A 13,791-nucleotide genomic window follows, 5' to 3' on the forward strand; every position below is an offset into this window, starting at 1 on the left:
TATAGAGTTTAGGTACAGAGTTAATTACAGCATTATGTTTTTTTCGACAAGAGAGACGGGGAAAATCTTTCTTTTTGAGTCTTTGATGGTCGACTGTAATGAAAAACACGGTTTGGACCTGAGAATGTAAAGGCCACTAACAGCGTTGCCATGACAAAAACATTCTAATAAAAACATGAAAAGAAAGACCGACTGTAAATGCAATAACGGTTTCTCATCTTCCTGGTTTGTTTAATGCTACAGGATAAACTTCAGCTGGCCAGGTAATCATGTAATGGGAAAATGACACATCAACTTTGGTCTTTGAGCTTTGAGGGAAGCGATAGGGTCATGTGATGTCACGTGATCATACCAATATCGATCGGTTATCTGTGTCAGTGTAGTGTATACTTGATTAGAACGTAGCTGGGGATCTAGCGGAGAAGTTACAGTGATTAGCTCTTGGATTCGCGCGGACCTCAGAGAAGTAAGGCACGAGCGAGCAAGGAGACTACCTTGTACACGGACGTCAGAGAAGACAGGCGGAGACTTCAGTGTGGACTAACAAGTGCCTCACTTTTCTGTGTCACGTTCGGGATTCTGTTTCGCTTGAAAATTTAGCCATGGCAAGTTTGCAGCTTTCAGATTTTCAGAAGAGGAAAATAATTAGTGTCTTCAACACCCTGTATGGTATGTATTATTATTGTTTCAACTTTAAAAATTATAAAACATTTTAGAGCGTTTGTCACATTTACTGAACATGTGATTAATATCCCAGCAAAAGCAGGTATATATTGTACATGGGACAAACATGTTCTCTCTGTGTTTGAATGACATCGTGTTGCGGCTTCAAACAAATTAGTTACTTTTCTATTGGCATGTGAATCAGTAAGATCGGTCTTAACTATTAATGTTTCTTCATGCGCCTGTATTCAAACATCACTTGAAGCTATAAAACCGCTATTCGTGATTCCAATGGATCAAAGAGCTTAATTAAATTTGTATTTGTGTTTATAAAAGTATTTTGGTTTTATTTTTTAACTGTAACGACCGGTTTATTCAATAGTTGTCGTTGGTCACGCATGTACACGTCATTTCGGACGTAACATTCATTTCAATATCATCACGCGTGAACCTATCAACGTTGAGAAAAACTTCCCGGATGTCAAGTGTGTATTTTGTGATATTTGTCTCTGTTATTATCTTTCCATTAAGGATGCTGTGGTAGCCTAGGTGTCAACACGTTTGCTTGTTTTAGCCGAATGACTTCGTTTGACTCCTAAGTAATATTGCCATGATACGTCAAACTCATGAACTACCCTACTAAGCTATCAGTAAGCTATTAGCCATTGCATATTGTGTGTGAACACTCTTTCTCGACCAAGTTATTGATGTATATCTACATCGAGCGACAGAGGCATTTTGATGGCACAAATTAATTCCTATAATCGTTCGTGAACCACCTGCAGCTGTGAACGGCGGCATGGCGCTACGATGGCACTACGATGGACACTGCAGTCATCAGAAGTCAATTGAAAATATTTCGACCACCAAGTACTGTCACATATAAAGATCATGAACACAATTTTCACATCTTTCTTCTTCATTGATTATCTTGTATATATCAGCGTTATGAAAACCGGGGAATACACAAACCTCGTTGTACCACACCCCTGTTATGATGGACTTTGATAGACGGGAAAGTGTCTTAGTTCTCAGTGCTCACGTCTGTGATTAAATCCATCTTTCTAACAGGAATACATATCCTAGGCATCGTGTCCTGTGTTGTTTTATATCGAATTCCTTACACTGTGAGTTTTATTACATTAGAAACGTAGGTAATTGTGAAGGAATTTTACGCATACCGTTACTTTTGGGTTTCACATTAAGTATTGATCAAAAGAAACTTTACCAGATGCACGTATGTCTCCGAGGAAAAGACAGATGTCACGAAATAAAATAACTTCCAATCCAGAAGTTCTCACTACATAGTGTTGGCTGTTCTAATATCAAGTCTATGTCTCGCTCTCACTGCTCTGTTCTTAGTCTTGTTTATTGAGTTTGGTTTTTTAAATGTGTATGTTTGATTGTATCACTGTGCCATTCTATAACCCCCGTGAATATACAATTCCCACATTCTTTTAAGTGAGTGGGTTTCGTCAAAAGTGGTAAGTGCCTGAGAGCTTGATTACTTCGGGGTTTCCTCCAGCAACCAGCAGACAGGCCACGAGATAGCTTGAATACTATTCAAAGCGACGTGAAACACACCTCACTCACGCTGTATGAGCTTAGCAATTAAGAAGAGTGATAAAGGTGGGCAAACATTCTACCTTTTCGTGAAACACCCTCTTATAGGTATGGTACTGAAAGACCAAGAGTAAACCTCTGAACGGATCTAACTGGGATTCGAACCCGCCTAGTGGACGTCATGTAGTGGGAATACCATGTTGTAAGAACCCGCCATTCATCGTGACTGTCTGAACCCAAATATGTCATTGCTATAGAATCCACACTTTAAAGTGGGAATGATTGAGTGAACCTTGAGTACAGCACACGGGCGACAGGTGGTACGGCGTTAAACAACGTTGGTCGCGGCGGTTGAAGAATCGTGTTTGATTCCTGAGGGTTTCAAGGGATTCGGACCTGACATAAAACTAACGTGCTACGTTATTCCCTTGGTCAAGTGACCTTGTACCTCGGTTCACCAAGACGCGAACGGGTACCCGGTAGAATGAGATGGGAATGTGATTCACAGGTTTGGGTTGTGTGCTCCCTATATATAAATCTAAGTGTGCAGACAGACAGACAGACAGACGGACAGACAGACAGACAGACAGACGGACGGACGGACGGACGGACGGACGGACAGACAGACAGACAGACAGACAGGCAGGCAGGCAGGCAGGCAGGCAGGCAGGCAGGCAGGCAGACAGAATATAAGATGCACTGTACATTTTACTCGATTTCCAGAATGTAATTTGCAAGAAATATATAGAAACAAAATGTTATACAATTCAGAAAGAACACTGTGTCGAGTAATAATTATAATACTTTATAAATCGAGTAGTAATTGCGTGGGCCGTTTGCGGAAAAATAAAATGTCTTTTCAAGAATATGTTAAACAAAGTACAGACTATTACAACTTCCCACTGTAACATTAAACGCAAATATCGCCTTTGCAGAGATAACGTCCTACGCAAACCAACATCCAGGCCTCATTCCGCCCCCTACTGACTATTGCGAAAGGGGATAATGCTGTGTTAGAAGTTCACAGTTGAAGCATCACATACTGGTTTGCATGTGCTGGGGTTACGCAACACCCACCCACACCAACACCCACACCCACACCCACACCCTCACCTACACCCACACCCACACCCACACCCACACCCACACCCTCACCTACACCCACACCCACACCCTCACCTACACCCACACCCACACCCACACCCTCACCCTCACCTACACCCACACCCTCACCTACACCCACACCCACACCCTCACCTACACCCACACCCACACCCTCACACCAATACCCACACACGATTTGGTGTAGAAGACATGTGTGAGTGTGATTTATGTGCAGTGGGAGGAGAAGACGTGTAATTCGTTGTAATAATAATAATAACAATAATAATCATAATTCTTTGGAACAGGCCCATATACTGCCTCATACCTATCCACGCCAACAATCCTGATTTGTTTTGGGTAAATCCAATGAAATAATTTTTATCATTGAATTGTCGGGACTTTTTGACACTAATGTGATTGAGGAGATAAGTAAAAAACATGGCAAAAGGCACGCTTGCAATTACATCCCAAGTACCAAGCTGTCCTACTCCCAAGTGTGTTCGCGGTGCTGACTGACATTGGGAGAGTTCCCGGGTATGGTGCCAGGAACACAGCCCTTCTGACAATCTGGGTAATGCAGAAGGCTGCACTGTTGGGGAGTCTTCACATTCTCCGAAAACTTCTGGGTGGGTTTGACTAGTTTGAGAAGTCCGATTCGCTGTCTGGGCTGCGTGTAGAGGGGGGAAGGGCCCTGAGCTGATGATGAGCCTAACCAGCGTGACTGTGTGACAACTTATTGTTTAAGTTATGTAATATATGACACATGTGTTCAGGTGTATATTGAAACGACATTTCTAATGTTCCGTTGGATCTTGTAATAAGTGAGTGAACTCTTCAAAGACGGTTCTGAAACGCTCGCCCTGAACGACTTCAAGCAGAGTCTGTTTTTACTTTGTATTGAACATACAGCTGACCACAAGACATAGGATCTGGCGTGTGTTATTAAGCCCCACTCTGATCATTCGGACATTAAAAGCCATGTTTGAAATAATAAACTGTGGTGCCTGCTTTGATTGTATCTCAGCTTTGTTTGCAAAGCCAGTTCGCTAATCATTCATGCGCTTGTGACCCATTTTATATCGCAGCCTTGGCCATGTTTTTTCTAAACTCGACAGGGCTCACTTTGAGGAATGGGTGGTGTTGTAGCCTAGTTGTTTAAGCGTTCGCTTGACACGCCGAAGACCCGGGTTCGATTCCCCACTTGGGTACAATGTGTGAAGTTCATTTCTGGTGTCCCCCGCCGTGATATTGCTAAATTATTGCTAAAAGCGTCGTAAAACCATACTCACTCACAACTTTGAGGAACGAATGTGTGTTGCTCAGTATGGGGAAACACTATTTTAATTGCAGCACAAGGATGCAGGTCCCAGATGTTTAACACTTTAGCGAAAGCCAAAAGCACGTGTATGGTGCTGACAAAGCTATTGCCGTAACCTCGGAGAATCAGTGATTCGAACCTATGAAGAGCGGATCCGTCACCACTTGGCCACCGGTGGATCCTCGTTTGAGGGTACAATTGGACCGACAAAACATCCAATGAGTTTGTTACTTGTAAAAAGGGAACGTGAACCGCGAAATGCTTCGAGTTCAAAAATTATATAAAACGTCAAAAAATCAATGGTATGCGTGTGAAGGTAGCAAATAATATGACGCTTGATGTCATTTCGTACCCCGATAATGCAACAGCTGCAAATAAATACGCAATAAGGGATAATGTTTAAGGATTGCTGACTAAGCTCCAATCAATCAGCCGCTCCAGCTGACTGTGGGCGTTTTCAGTCACCACATTTGAAGGCTGAATTAACTGCCTACAGCACCATCGACGCTGTCACCACAAATGTCAGCAGCTCACCTACACTGACAGTCGATACCTGGATGACCTTCCAGCGCCTCCTTGCTTTAACACCAACGTACATCCATGTTCCAGATGTTGCGAAATACACACTGTTACACCATCTCAAGTATCTACCGGAGGGTACTGACAGAGACTTTAAAACGTTAATAGCATGTAATAGCTTTTTTACTACAAGGCCACTTACAAAACCTACGCACTCCAGTCGTGTTTTATCACAGCTAATTGATGTTTAACAATTGTCAAACATTAAAAAATGTATATTTATTGTAAAACTTTGTTGAGTTCGGCGTCGCTCTAAGCAAATTCGCCTGGATTAAATGATCATTGAAAAGAAGTAATATACTTTTAAGGTTGGTTGGTTGGTTGTTTTACGCCGCAATCGGCAATATTGCAGCAATATGACGGCGGTCTGTAAATAACCGAATCTGGACCAGGAAATCCAGTGAGTGATATCATGAGCATCGATCCACGCAATTGGGATCGATAACATGCTTCAACCAAGTCAGCGAGCCTGACCGATTCCGTTGCTGAAGACCTATTCTACCCCGGATCTTCACGGGTCTAAACCTGTATGACTTTTGGTCATTTGTACATATTAATATGCTTTTATATAGATGGTAGAGAGAGGGCACAGGTGGCCCAATCGTCTTAGCAAACGCTGTTCGATGTGGAGAGTTGCGTCCCTTTGGCGTACCGGAAAACTATGCACGTATCGAATCCCTGTTCGCACTGATTAGGATTAGGTTTGTCAGAACAATATCCTGTCTTGAATTTCACCAAAGGGGTAAATTTCTATAATGTCCTTTTGTTGAGATGAATCAATGATAGTAAGTACTTTTTTATATAGAGATGAATCACTGATGATATGCAACGTTCTTTTATAGGGATGTACCATTAATAATAAGTAATGTCTTTTATAGAGATGGATCATTGATAATAAGTCATGTCTGTTATAGAGATGGGTCATTGATAATAACTAATGTCCTTTTTATGCAGATGGATCACTAATAATATATAATGTCCTTTTATGCAAATTGACCACTGATAATAAGTGAGTGAGTGAGTATGGATTTACGCCGCTTTTAGCAATATTCCAGCAATATCACAGCGGGGGACACCAGAAATGGGCTTCACACATTGTACCTATGTCGGAGAATCGAGCCCGGGTCTTCGTCGTGACTAGCGAACGCTTTAACCGCTAGCCTACCCGACCGCCCCGATAATAAGTAATGTCGTTTTTGAAGTGTGACCATTGAAAATAAGTAATAAGTAATGTCCTTTTTTAGATGACTTACTTATTATCCATTATACCATTGTATAAACGATAATAAGTACTGTCCTTTCATAGAGATGCACCATTTATGCGCTGCAATGTCATGCTATGGTTATTGGACATTGATACGCAGTAATATCCTTCATAAAGTACAATTTGCGCGCTCAGTAATGTCCGTTTATAGAGAGTTGTGATGTCGTTAACTGGACCATGCTTTTAACTCCTCCTGGGCTTGGTCGTTTATTTCTTATTTTGTTATTCGGAAACGTTACAGTGAAAGAGTAAAAGGCGGTTTGTTATGTTTTGGCGCTGTCAGCGTACTCCAACTATAAAACGTCGGCCCTGCAAATATTCGAGTCTGGGTCGGGCAAACCATTGATTGCAATTGATATCACGGTTATCATCACAATGTGTCGCGGTACGATGGCAAACAAACACCAGCGCCTAACCCGTTGTCCGATGACCATTAACATAAACATGCTACGAGTGCTACCAGTAGAGCAGAAAATGCTTACCTTTTCGCGAACACCTGGTGTCTACACTGATTTTCAGTGATCAGATAATACCATTTTCACCACTATTTTGTCTTCAGAGTCCCGGAATCTCTTTGGGCACATACTCTAGACTGATTATTCTCTGATGTTGATTCATACATTCATGATTCACTATCAATATATGATGATACCAAAGGTGATCCATATCAAGAAATCAAGATGCATTAAGGATTAATTTGGCGTTACCTTTGGCGATGTTAGAGCCAAATGATGTACCAGTCAATAAGGTATAATTCATAGTACCTCGTTTTGTAGCTTGTACATGAACCAGATGTCACCGATGGTCCAGTCGTCGAAGGCGCTGCAATTCGCTGTGCAGAATTGAGTCCCTTGAAGCCTATGATTGTGGGTTCGAATCCCGGTTCGCCCCGATATTGGTTCTAGATTTGCTCGTGGGTTTCACGAAAGTGGTAAACTTTCCCTCCAAATTAAGCTGTCACGCCGTGATACAACTTGAATAGTGTTAAAAGCGGCGTTAAACAAATTCACACATTGGTTCACTTGGACAAGAAACAAGATAAGGAAGCGTATTTCCGGATGTCATCTTATTTATTATGAGGAACACAACGTTTCGGAGTATATGCTTACTCCTTCATCTGATGAAGGATCCGGATTAAGTATATACTCCGAAACATTGTGTTCCCCTTAACAAAAATGTTCACATCAAGAAATTCTCATTCTTATGAACATCACTTCTAAATGCCATTCAAGGACAAGAAACAAGATAATTACATCAATATTTAACTCTCGTCAAATATTCATAATATGACCCGGGACATTCCAGTGTTGTGTGGCTCAGAACAACCACGGTGCCATCTCATTTTTTCTGGCCTTGTCATTATCTAGCCTGTACAAATTACCATTGGCATTTAACTTGAGTGGCTGAGAATGTGAAACATTCTTACGTATGCGTTCCAAGCTGCTCCCTGTACACTTAACATGAATATTGTATTACGTGTGACATTCCGGATCAATACTCGAATTAATAACTTAGGGAAGATCAATGGGTGCTCAGAAATGAGTTTTGAAATAATCCGAAATAATTGGCTTAAGACATCAACAGCAAGCTGTTGGATACCTGTCGTGTTGGTAACTTGTCATCAATATTCTAGGCCCTGATTCCACTTTTTTTTCTTTCTTTTTTTTCAAACACGTTGATATGACAACGTATTAACGTACATGGTACACTGCTCAAGTTAGGTTTGAACTTGAAAATTGATCAATTATGAGATTATTACGTCGCATAATCATTGCGTGTCTTCCATATGCCGCATTCTAAGACGCTTCGCTACATAATCCAAGACGCCGATGGTATTTCATCCTGCGATGAATGATTCATTTTGAGTTAGGTCATAATAGACTAACTTCATGAGGCTGTTCAAAGTGATTCCAGTTGTGATCTAACGTTTCCTTGGAAACATTGTTCTATCGTTCCTGTCAATCAAGATGGCGCATCCACATCAATTATCGATCGGAGAAATAATTTCTGACAATGCGTCATCAAAATTTAATATTATCATGGTATTAACAATCGTGTGGTGTAATAACAACCAAGGCTGTATGAAACAAATGGTGACAATTTCCCGGTTAAAGGTTTAAGATTGTACCTTATAAACGAAAGGAAACAAATTCTGATTTCTATCCACATCCCCGTTCCATTTCGAAGTCCGACTGTTGGTATTCTCATCAGCCCAAACAGTCTTAGAAAGATTTTGTCAAGTATCTCCTTCATAAACATATACATATTGTGTGAGGGCTCGGTGCCAGCATCCCACCACGGAACCATGTGATACCCTCAGCGACCCAAACGGCTTGTCAAGACTACAAGGATTGCTGGTTTCATAACAAGTGAGTGAGTGAGTATGGTTTTACGCCGCTTTTAGCAATATTCCAGCATTATCACGTCGGGGGACACCAGAAATTGGCTTCACACATTGTACCCATGTCGGGAATCGAGCCCGGGTCTCCGGCGTGACGATCGAACGCTTTAACCCCTAGGCTACCTGACCGCCCCCCACAACAAGTGACCCAATACCGAAAATCATTCAGTGGGATAGGGGGTGCCGCAGACCGTACAAGCCAAAATAGGCACTCATTCATTGAGAAACAGTCCTTGACAAGAACAGTCTTGACCCGGGTCTCGTGCATGAGCGGTCAGCTTCGCGTCTTCCGTCATGGCACGTAATTGCCAGCAATGTGCTCTTCTTCCACCTATGATTGTGGGTTCGAATCCCGATTCGCCCCGATTATGTTTTAGGTTTGTCAGCACCATACCCGTGCTCGTGGGTTTCACTGAAGTGGTAAACGTCTGAGACCTGCATCACTTCGGGCTTTTCTCACACATTAAGCTGTCACGCCGCGATATAACTGGAATACTGTTAAAAGCGGCGTTAAACACAACTCGCTCGCTCACTCCAACATGATACCGCACATGGTTGGCGCGGCGTTAAACCCAACTCACTCACTCTTCCACCTGAAAGATAAAACCAGAGGTGGATTATGTGCAGTATTCTATCAGGGAGTCCATGTATACATTGAATAGTCTCCCTTCAAGCCAAGCCGTCTTAATTGATGGGTGTGGTATAATAATAATAATAATAATAATAATAATAATAATAATAATGATGATGATGATGATGATGATAATAATAATAATAATAAAAAATCAGAAAATGATCCTTGAAGTGGCTAAAACCTACCACTATAACCTCCCAGTATGTTGTATAGACTGTAGAAAAGGTTATGAGTCTGTACCTCACAAATGGATTTTGAAGTCACTGGAATGTATTGACCTCCCCGAGCGACTGCTAGTTTTACTCAAGTCTTTAATGAATTGCTGGTCAACTCACCTTGAAACGAATTCGCAGGGGCAGGTGGTGACATCGGAACCCATTTCTATCAGAAGAGGAATATTTCAGGGCGATTCGTTTAGTCCTATGCTTTTCTGTTTGTCACTAAATCCTTTAAGCTTTTTGCTTAGCCAAGAGGAAGGCCATAATCCTGGAGCTCCTCAGCACAGGTCCCCAACACCCCTTCGTCACCTCCTTTACATGGATGACCTTGAACTTCGAATTCAAATGCAGTCTTAAGAAAATCTGGAGTTCAGAGCTGAACGCTTGCAATAAAACCAAAGCCACAAATACTGTACCCGTCATCTCATGATGGAGTGGCTCGATCATTTTATTACCGTCTTCGTCATGCTAGTGGTTTTGACACAGAGGTCCATCCATGGTACGACCTAGAATATGTAGAGGGCGTATATGGAAAATGATCAATAGAAAATTCTTTGGAATAGGCCCGTATACAGCCTTGGACGTATCCAGGCCAACAAACCTGATAAATTTTGATAAATCCAATGAAATCATTTATATTGTTGAATTTTCTGTCCCTTTTGACACAAATGTGATTGACAAGATTCAGGAAAACATGACAAATATGCAGACCTCGCTCTTTGTTCTCCGTGCCTTAGGTTTGGTACCTGCCAATCTGTTGGATGACATTGGGAGAGTACACAGGTTTGCTTCCAAGAACACATCCCTTCTGACACTCTGGGTAATGCAGAGGGCTGCAGTGTTGGGGAGTCTTCACATTCTCCGAAAAGTTCTCGGTGGGTTCGAGCAGGCAGCTCTTCCTGGGAGAAGTCTGTATTGACTGCGCGTAGAGGGGACAAGGGCCCTGACTGTGCCAGGATCATACAAACCCTCTTTGCTACATTTTAATCTGTAGATGATAATGGATATTACTAGATGCTGCTCAACGGCGCTTTACAAAAGGAAGAGCTGATTATTCTGTGAAGGCTCTGGAGAAAAGGAAGGCTTTCAGCTGGGGCCGATAGGAAGACGCAGCTTTTGCGAGTTTTAGGTTTTCAGGGAGTTTGTTCTACAGAGTTAGAGCTTTGACTGAAAATGCTGCTTCAGCTAGTTTGTTTGTTCTTCATGGCCAAGGAGTAGTTGTTTTGGCTGTGATCTTAGCCTTCTTGATGGTTTATAGACATTGATCAACTCCTCCAAGATTCCAGGTGAGGATATTTCATGGATACATATGTATGTTTGCTGCATGATTTTGAAATTTATCCGTTCTGCAGTTGGAAGCCATTGAAGCTGATTCAGCACTCGTGTGTGCTGTCCTAAGGTGCAACCAATTCGCTAAGCCCTGTATTTTGTGGTTTGCAACAAACACATTTTTATGGCAAACTATGTGAGTGAACTTGATTCACAGATTTTCCAATCACATAATTTATCTTGTCTTTTACGCTCAATAAGATAATCAAAATGAACAGATAGTCAGACCTGGCTGTACTCTGACGCTGAGGTTTCGACAGTTACTGCAATCTTCTTATATTACGTTTCAACTTTTTCGACGGAAAACAAAAATCAAAATAACCAGCCACACAGAACTTCGTCTGTGTTGGCCCGCTCCACAAAGCACTTGTGGAATGTTTAGTGTCTGGCGGTTCAGCTGAACCAATTTTATATATATATATTATTTAAATCCTTATTGCTACACGGGATTTTGCACAAAACCTGATTTATTCATCCTTCAACTATCCATTTTAGTGTTTGTTTATTATGTTTAAGACGTTTTGTTTGTTTGTCGTTTAACGCCACACTCAGCAATATTCCAGCTATATGACGGCAGTCTGTAAATAATCAGGAAACGGCAATCATGTGATTGATTGCATGAGCATCGATCCACGCAATAGCGATACGATGACATGCAACAACCTAGTCAGCGAGCATGACCACCCGATCCCGTTAGTCGCCTCTTACGACAAGCACGGTCGCCTCTGACAATGATACCCGATATATACCCTGAATAGCTCTCATATCATTTTCATCCGTATATCTGTATAATAATATATCTTCTCGATATAGTTTTCCTACAATTTCATGCCCATGTTACCTGTGTATTCTTAATGTCCAATATATCCCACTGTCCCATACCAATACTACCTGTATCTATATATGATATGCCCATCATATCCTATATCCACGTTACCTGCCTATTCTGTATGTCCATTATATACCATACCCATGTTACCTGCTTATTCTGTATGTTCAACATATTCTATTCCCATGTTACCTGCATATTCTGTATGTCCAATATATACCATACCCATATTTCCTGCATATTCTGTATGTCCAAAATATCACATACCATGTTACCTGCATATTCTGTATGTGCAATATATCATATACCATGTTTCCTGCATATTCTGTATGCCCAATATATCCTATACCAAGGTTACCCGTATATTCTGTACGTCATACATCCTATACCCATGTGACCTGTATATCTGATATGTCAAATATATCCTATATGTCACCATATGTCCAGTAAATCTAAAATAGTCTATTTCTCCATGAACTCAGAGGATTAATTAAAAACACGTATATCGGGTCCTAGTAACGTTCATATTCACATTAGTTAGATAACCGATTTTTATCACTTGCCCAGAGGAGCAGGTGTTTACAGGCGACATGGATATATTAGTTTGTTTGAAACAATATTTAATTTCAATTGGAGTGTCTATCTGAAGATCTCTCAGACACAAAAATACTTTCTATGCAATCTCTTATTTTTAACAGACAACAACACACAGTGGATGTATAAAATATATCTAGGTTTCAGGATGATGATTCTGTAAGTTTCATCCCACACATGCCAATCATACACTGCAGCTTATAGACATGATTTTCTTTATAGTACATTGCCACAAATAGGTGCTTGGCTTTTTATTAATTTAGCAGGTTTCACGTGGCAGGTATATTTAACGGAATTAAATCTGATAAATATTCCGGCGTTTTATCATAGGATATTTTATGAAATACCCATTTTGTGGGTTTGCTGGCAATCGCTTACATTTATTGATTCGATGTCGACTTTTTGTTCTCAAAAGATCCTATGAGAGTGGCAGTACAGGTTACAGATTATTAAAACTCATATGTGACCCTCATTTTTTATGACGTATGAACAGTTGGATGTCAATTTCATACTTTTGGAATTAACAAAACCTTTTTTTTGACAAGTCAATCATTTTAGGTTTGAGGAATAACGTGTTCCCAGCGGGGTTCAAACCCGGTATATCGACCTGGGCTAGAGTTACTCGTTCGTTCTCCTTCACATAATAAGATTTTGTCCCAAGGTTAAATGACAACATTATTCTAGAGAACCAAAATTGCAGAAAACAGACCAAAAAAACCACCTTGAGACGTAAACCAATCTTAATGAAATACTCCCAAATAGAATGAGAGAGCAACACTTTAACATAAGGCATTATTTTCTTTTTCAACTTGAAAATTAGCCAAGTGCACGTTCAAATTGAAATGCCAGCTGTCAACAAATTAACAACAAACCAATATCGCAGTTATACGTGTGAAATTGACACACTAAGAATAAAACCAATGTTAGGGGTCCAAATTGTCGTGTAAAATTCGGAAAGATGCAAGGTTGGTGCAAATTGATTATGTGGAAGCGTGCTACAACACATGTTGAAGAACAAGGCAGATCAATCAATATTTCAATTTAATTTAAGCATAGGGGGTTAAAACCGTTTTATTTTCCCGTTTCGTGCCCGTGTGCTAAATATCGAGAAGGCTTAAAAACGATAATGAATTATGTTTTAGGTTTTATATATAGTTGTCTTGTTTTTTGTTGTTGGCTTTTTTGTTTTCTTTTGGTTTTTGGTAATGTTTTTTTTTCTTTTTGTTGTTTTTATTTGAGGCGGGGGAGAGTATTTCCCTTTTGTGTATTGCAGAATAATATTATCAAGTTCAGTA

The 13,791-nt window shown here is 40.7% G+C and overlaps 1 protein-coding gene across 1 annotated transcript in view; it reads left to right on the forward strand.

Moving 5' to 3' along the window:
- Positions 1-336: 336 nt before the first annotated feature.
- LOC139461200 (calexcitin-2-like) overlaps positions 337-13,791 on the forward strand; it is a 65,171-nt gene continuing 51,716 nt past the window's right edge. Inside the window, exon 1 of the mRNA XM_071242794.1 lies at positions 337-669. Coding sequence (XP_071098895.1) covers positions 603-669 — 67 coding nt within the window. The 5' untranslated portion in view covers positions 337-602. The remainder of the gene's footprint in view (positions 670-13,791) is intronic.

The sequence above is a fragment of the Haliotis cracherodii genome, unplaced genomic scaffold (assembly GCF_022045235.1).
Source record: "Haliotis cracherodii isolate W230 unplaced genomic scaffold, xgHalCrac1.p SCAF_14, whole genome shotgun sequence".
Lineage (NCBI taxonomy): Eukaryota > Metazoa > Mollusca > Gastropoda > Lepetellida > Haliotidae > Haliotis > Haliotis cracherodii.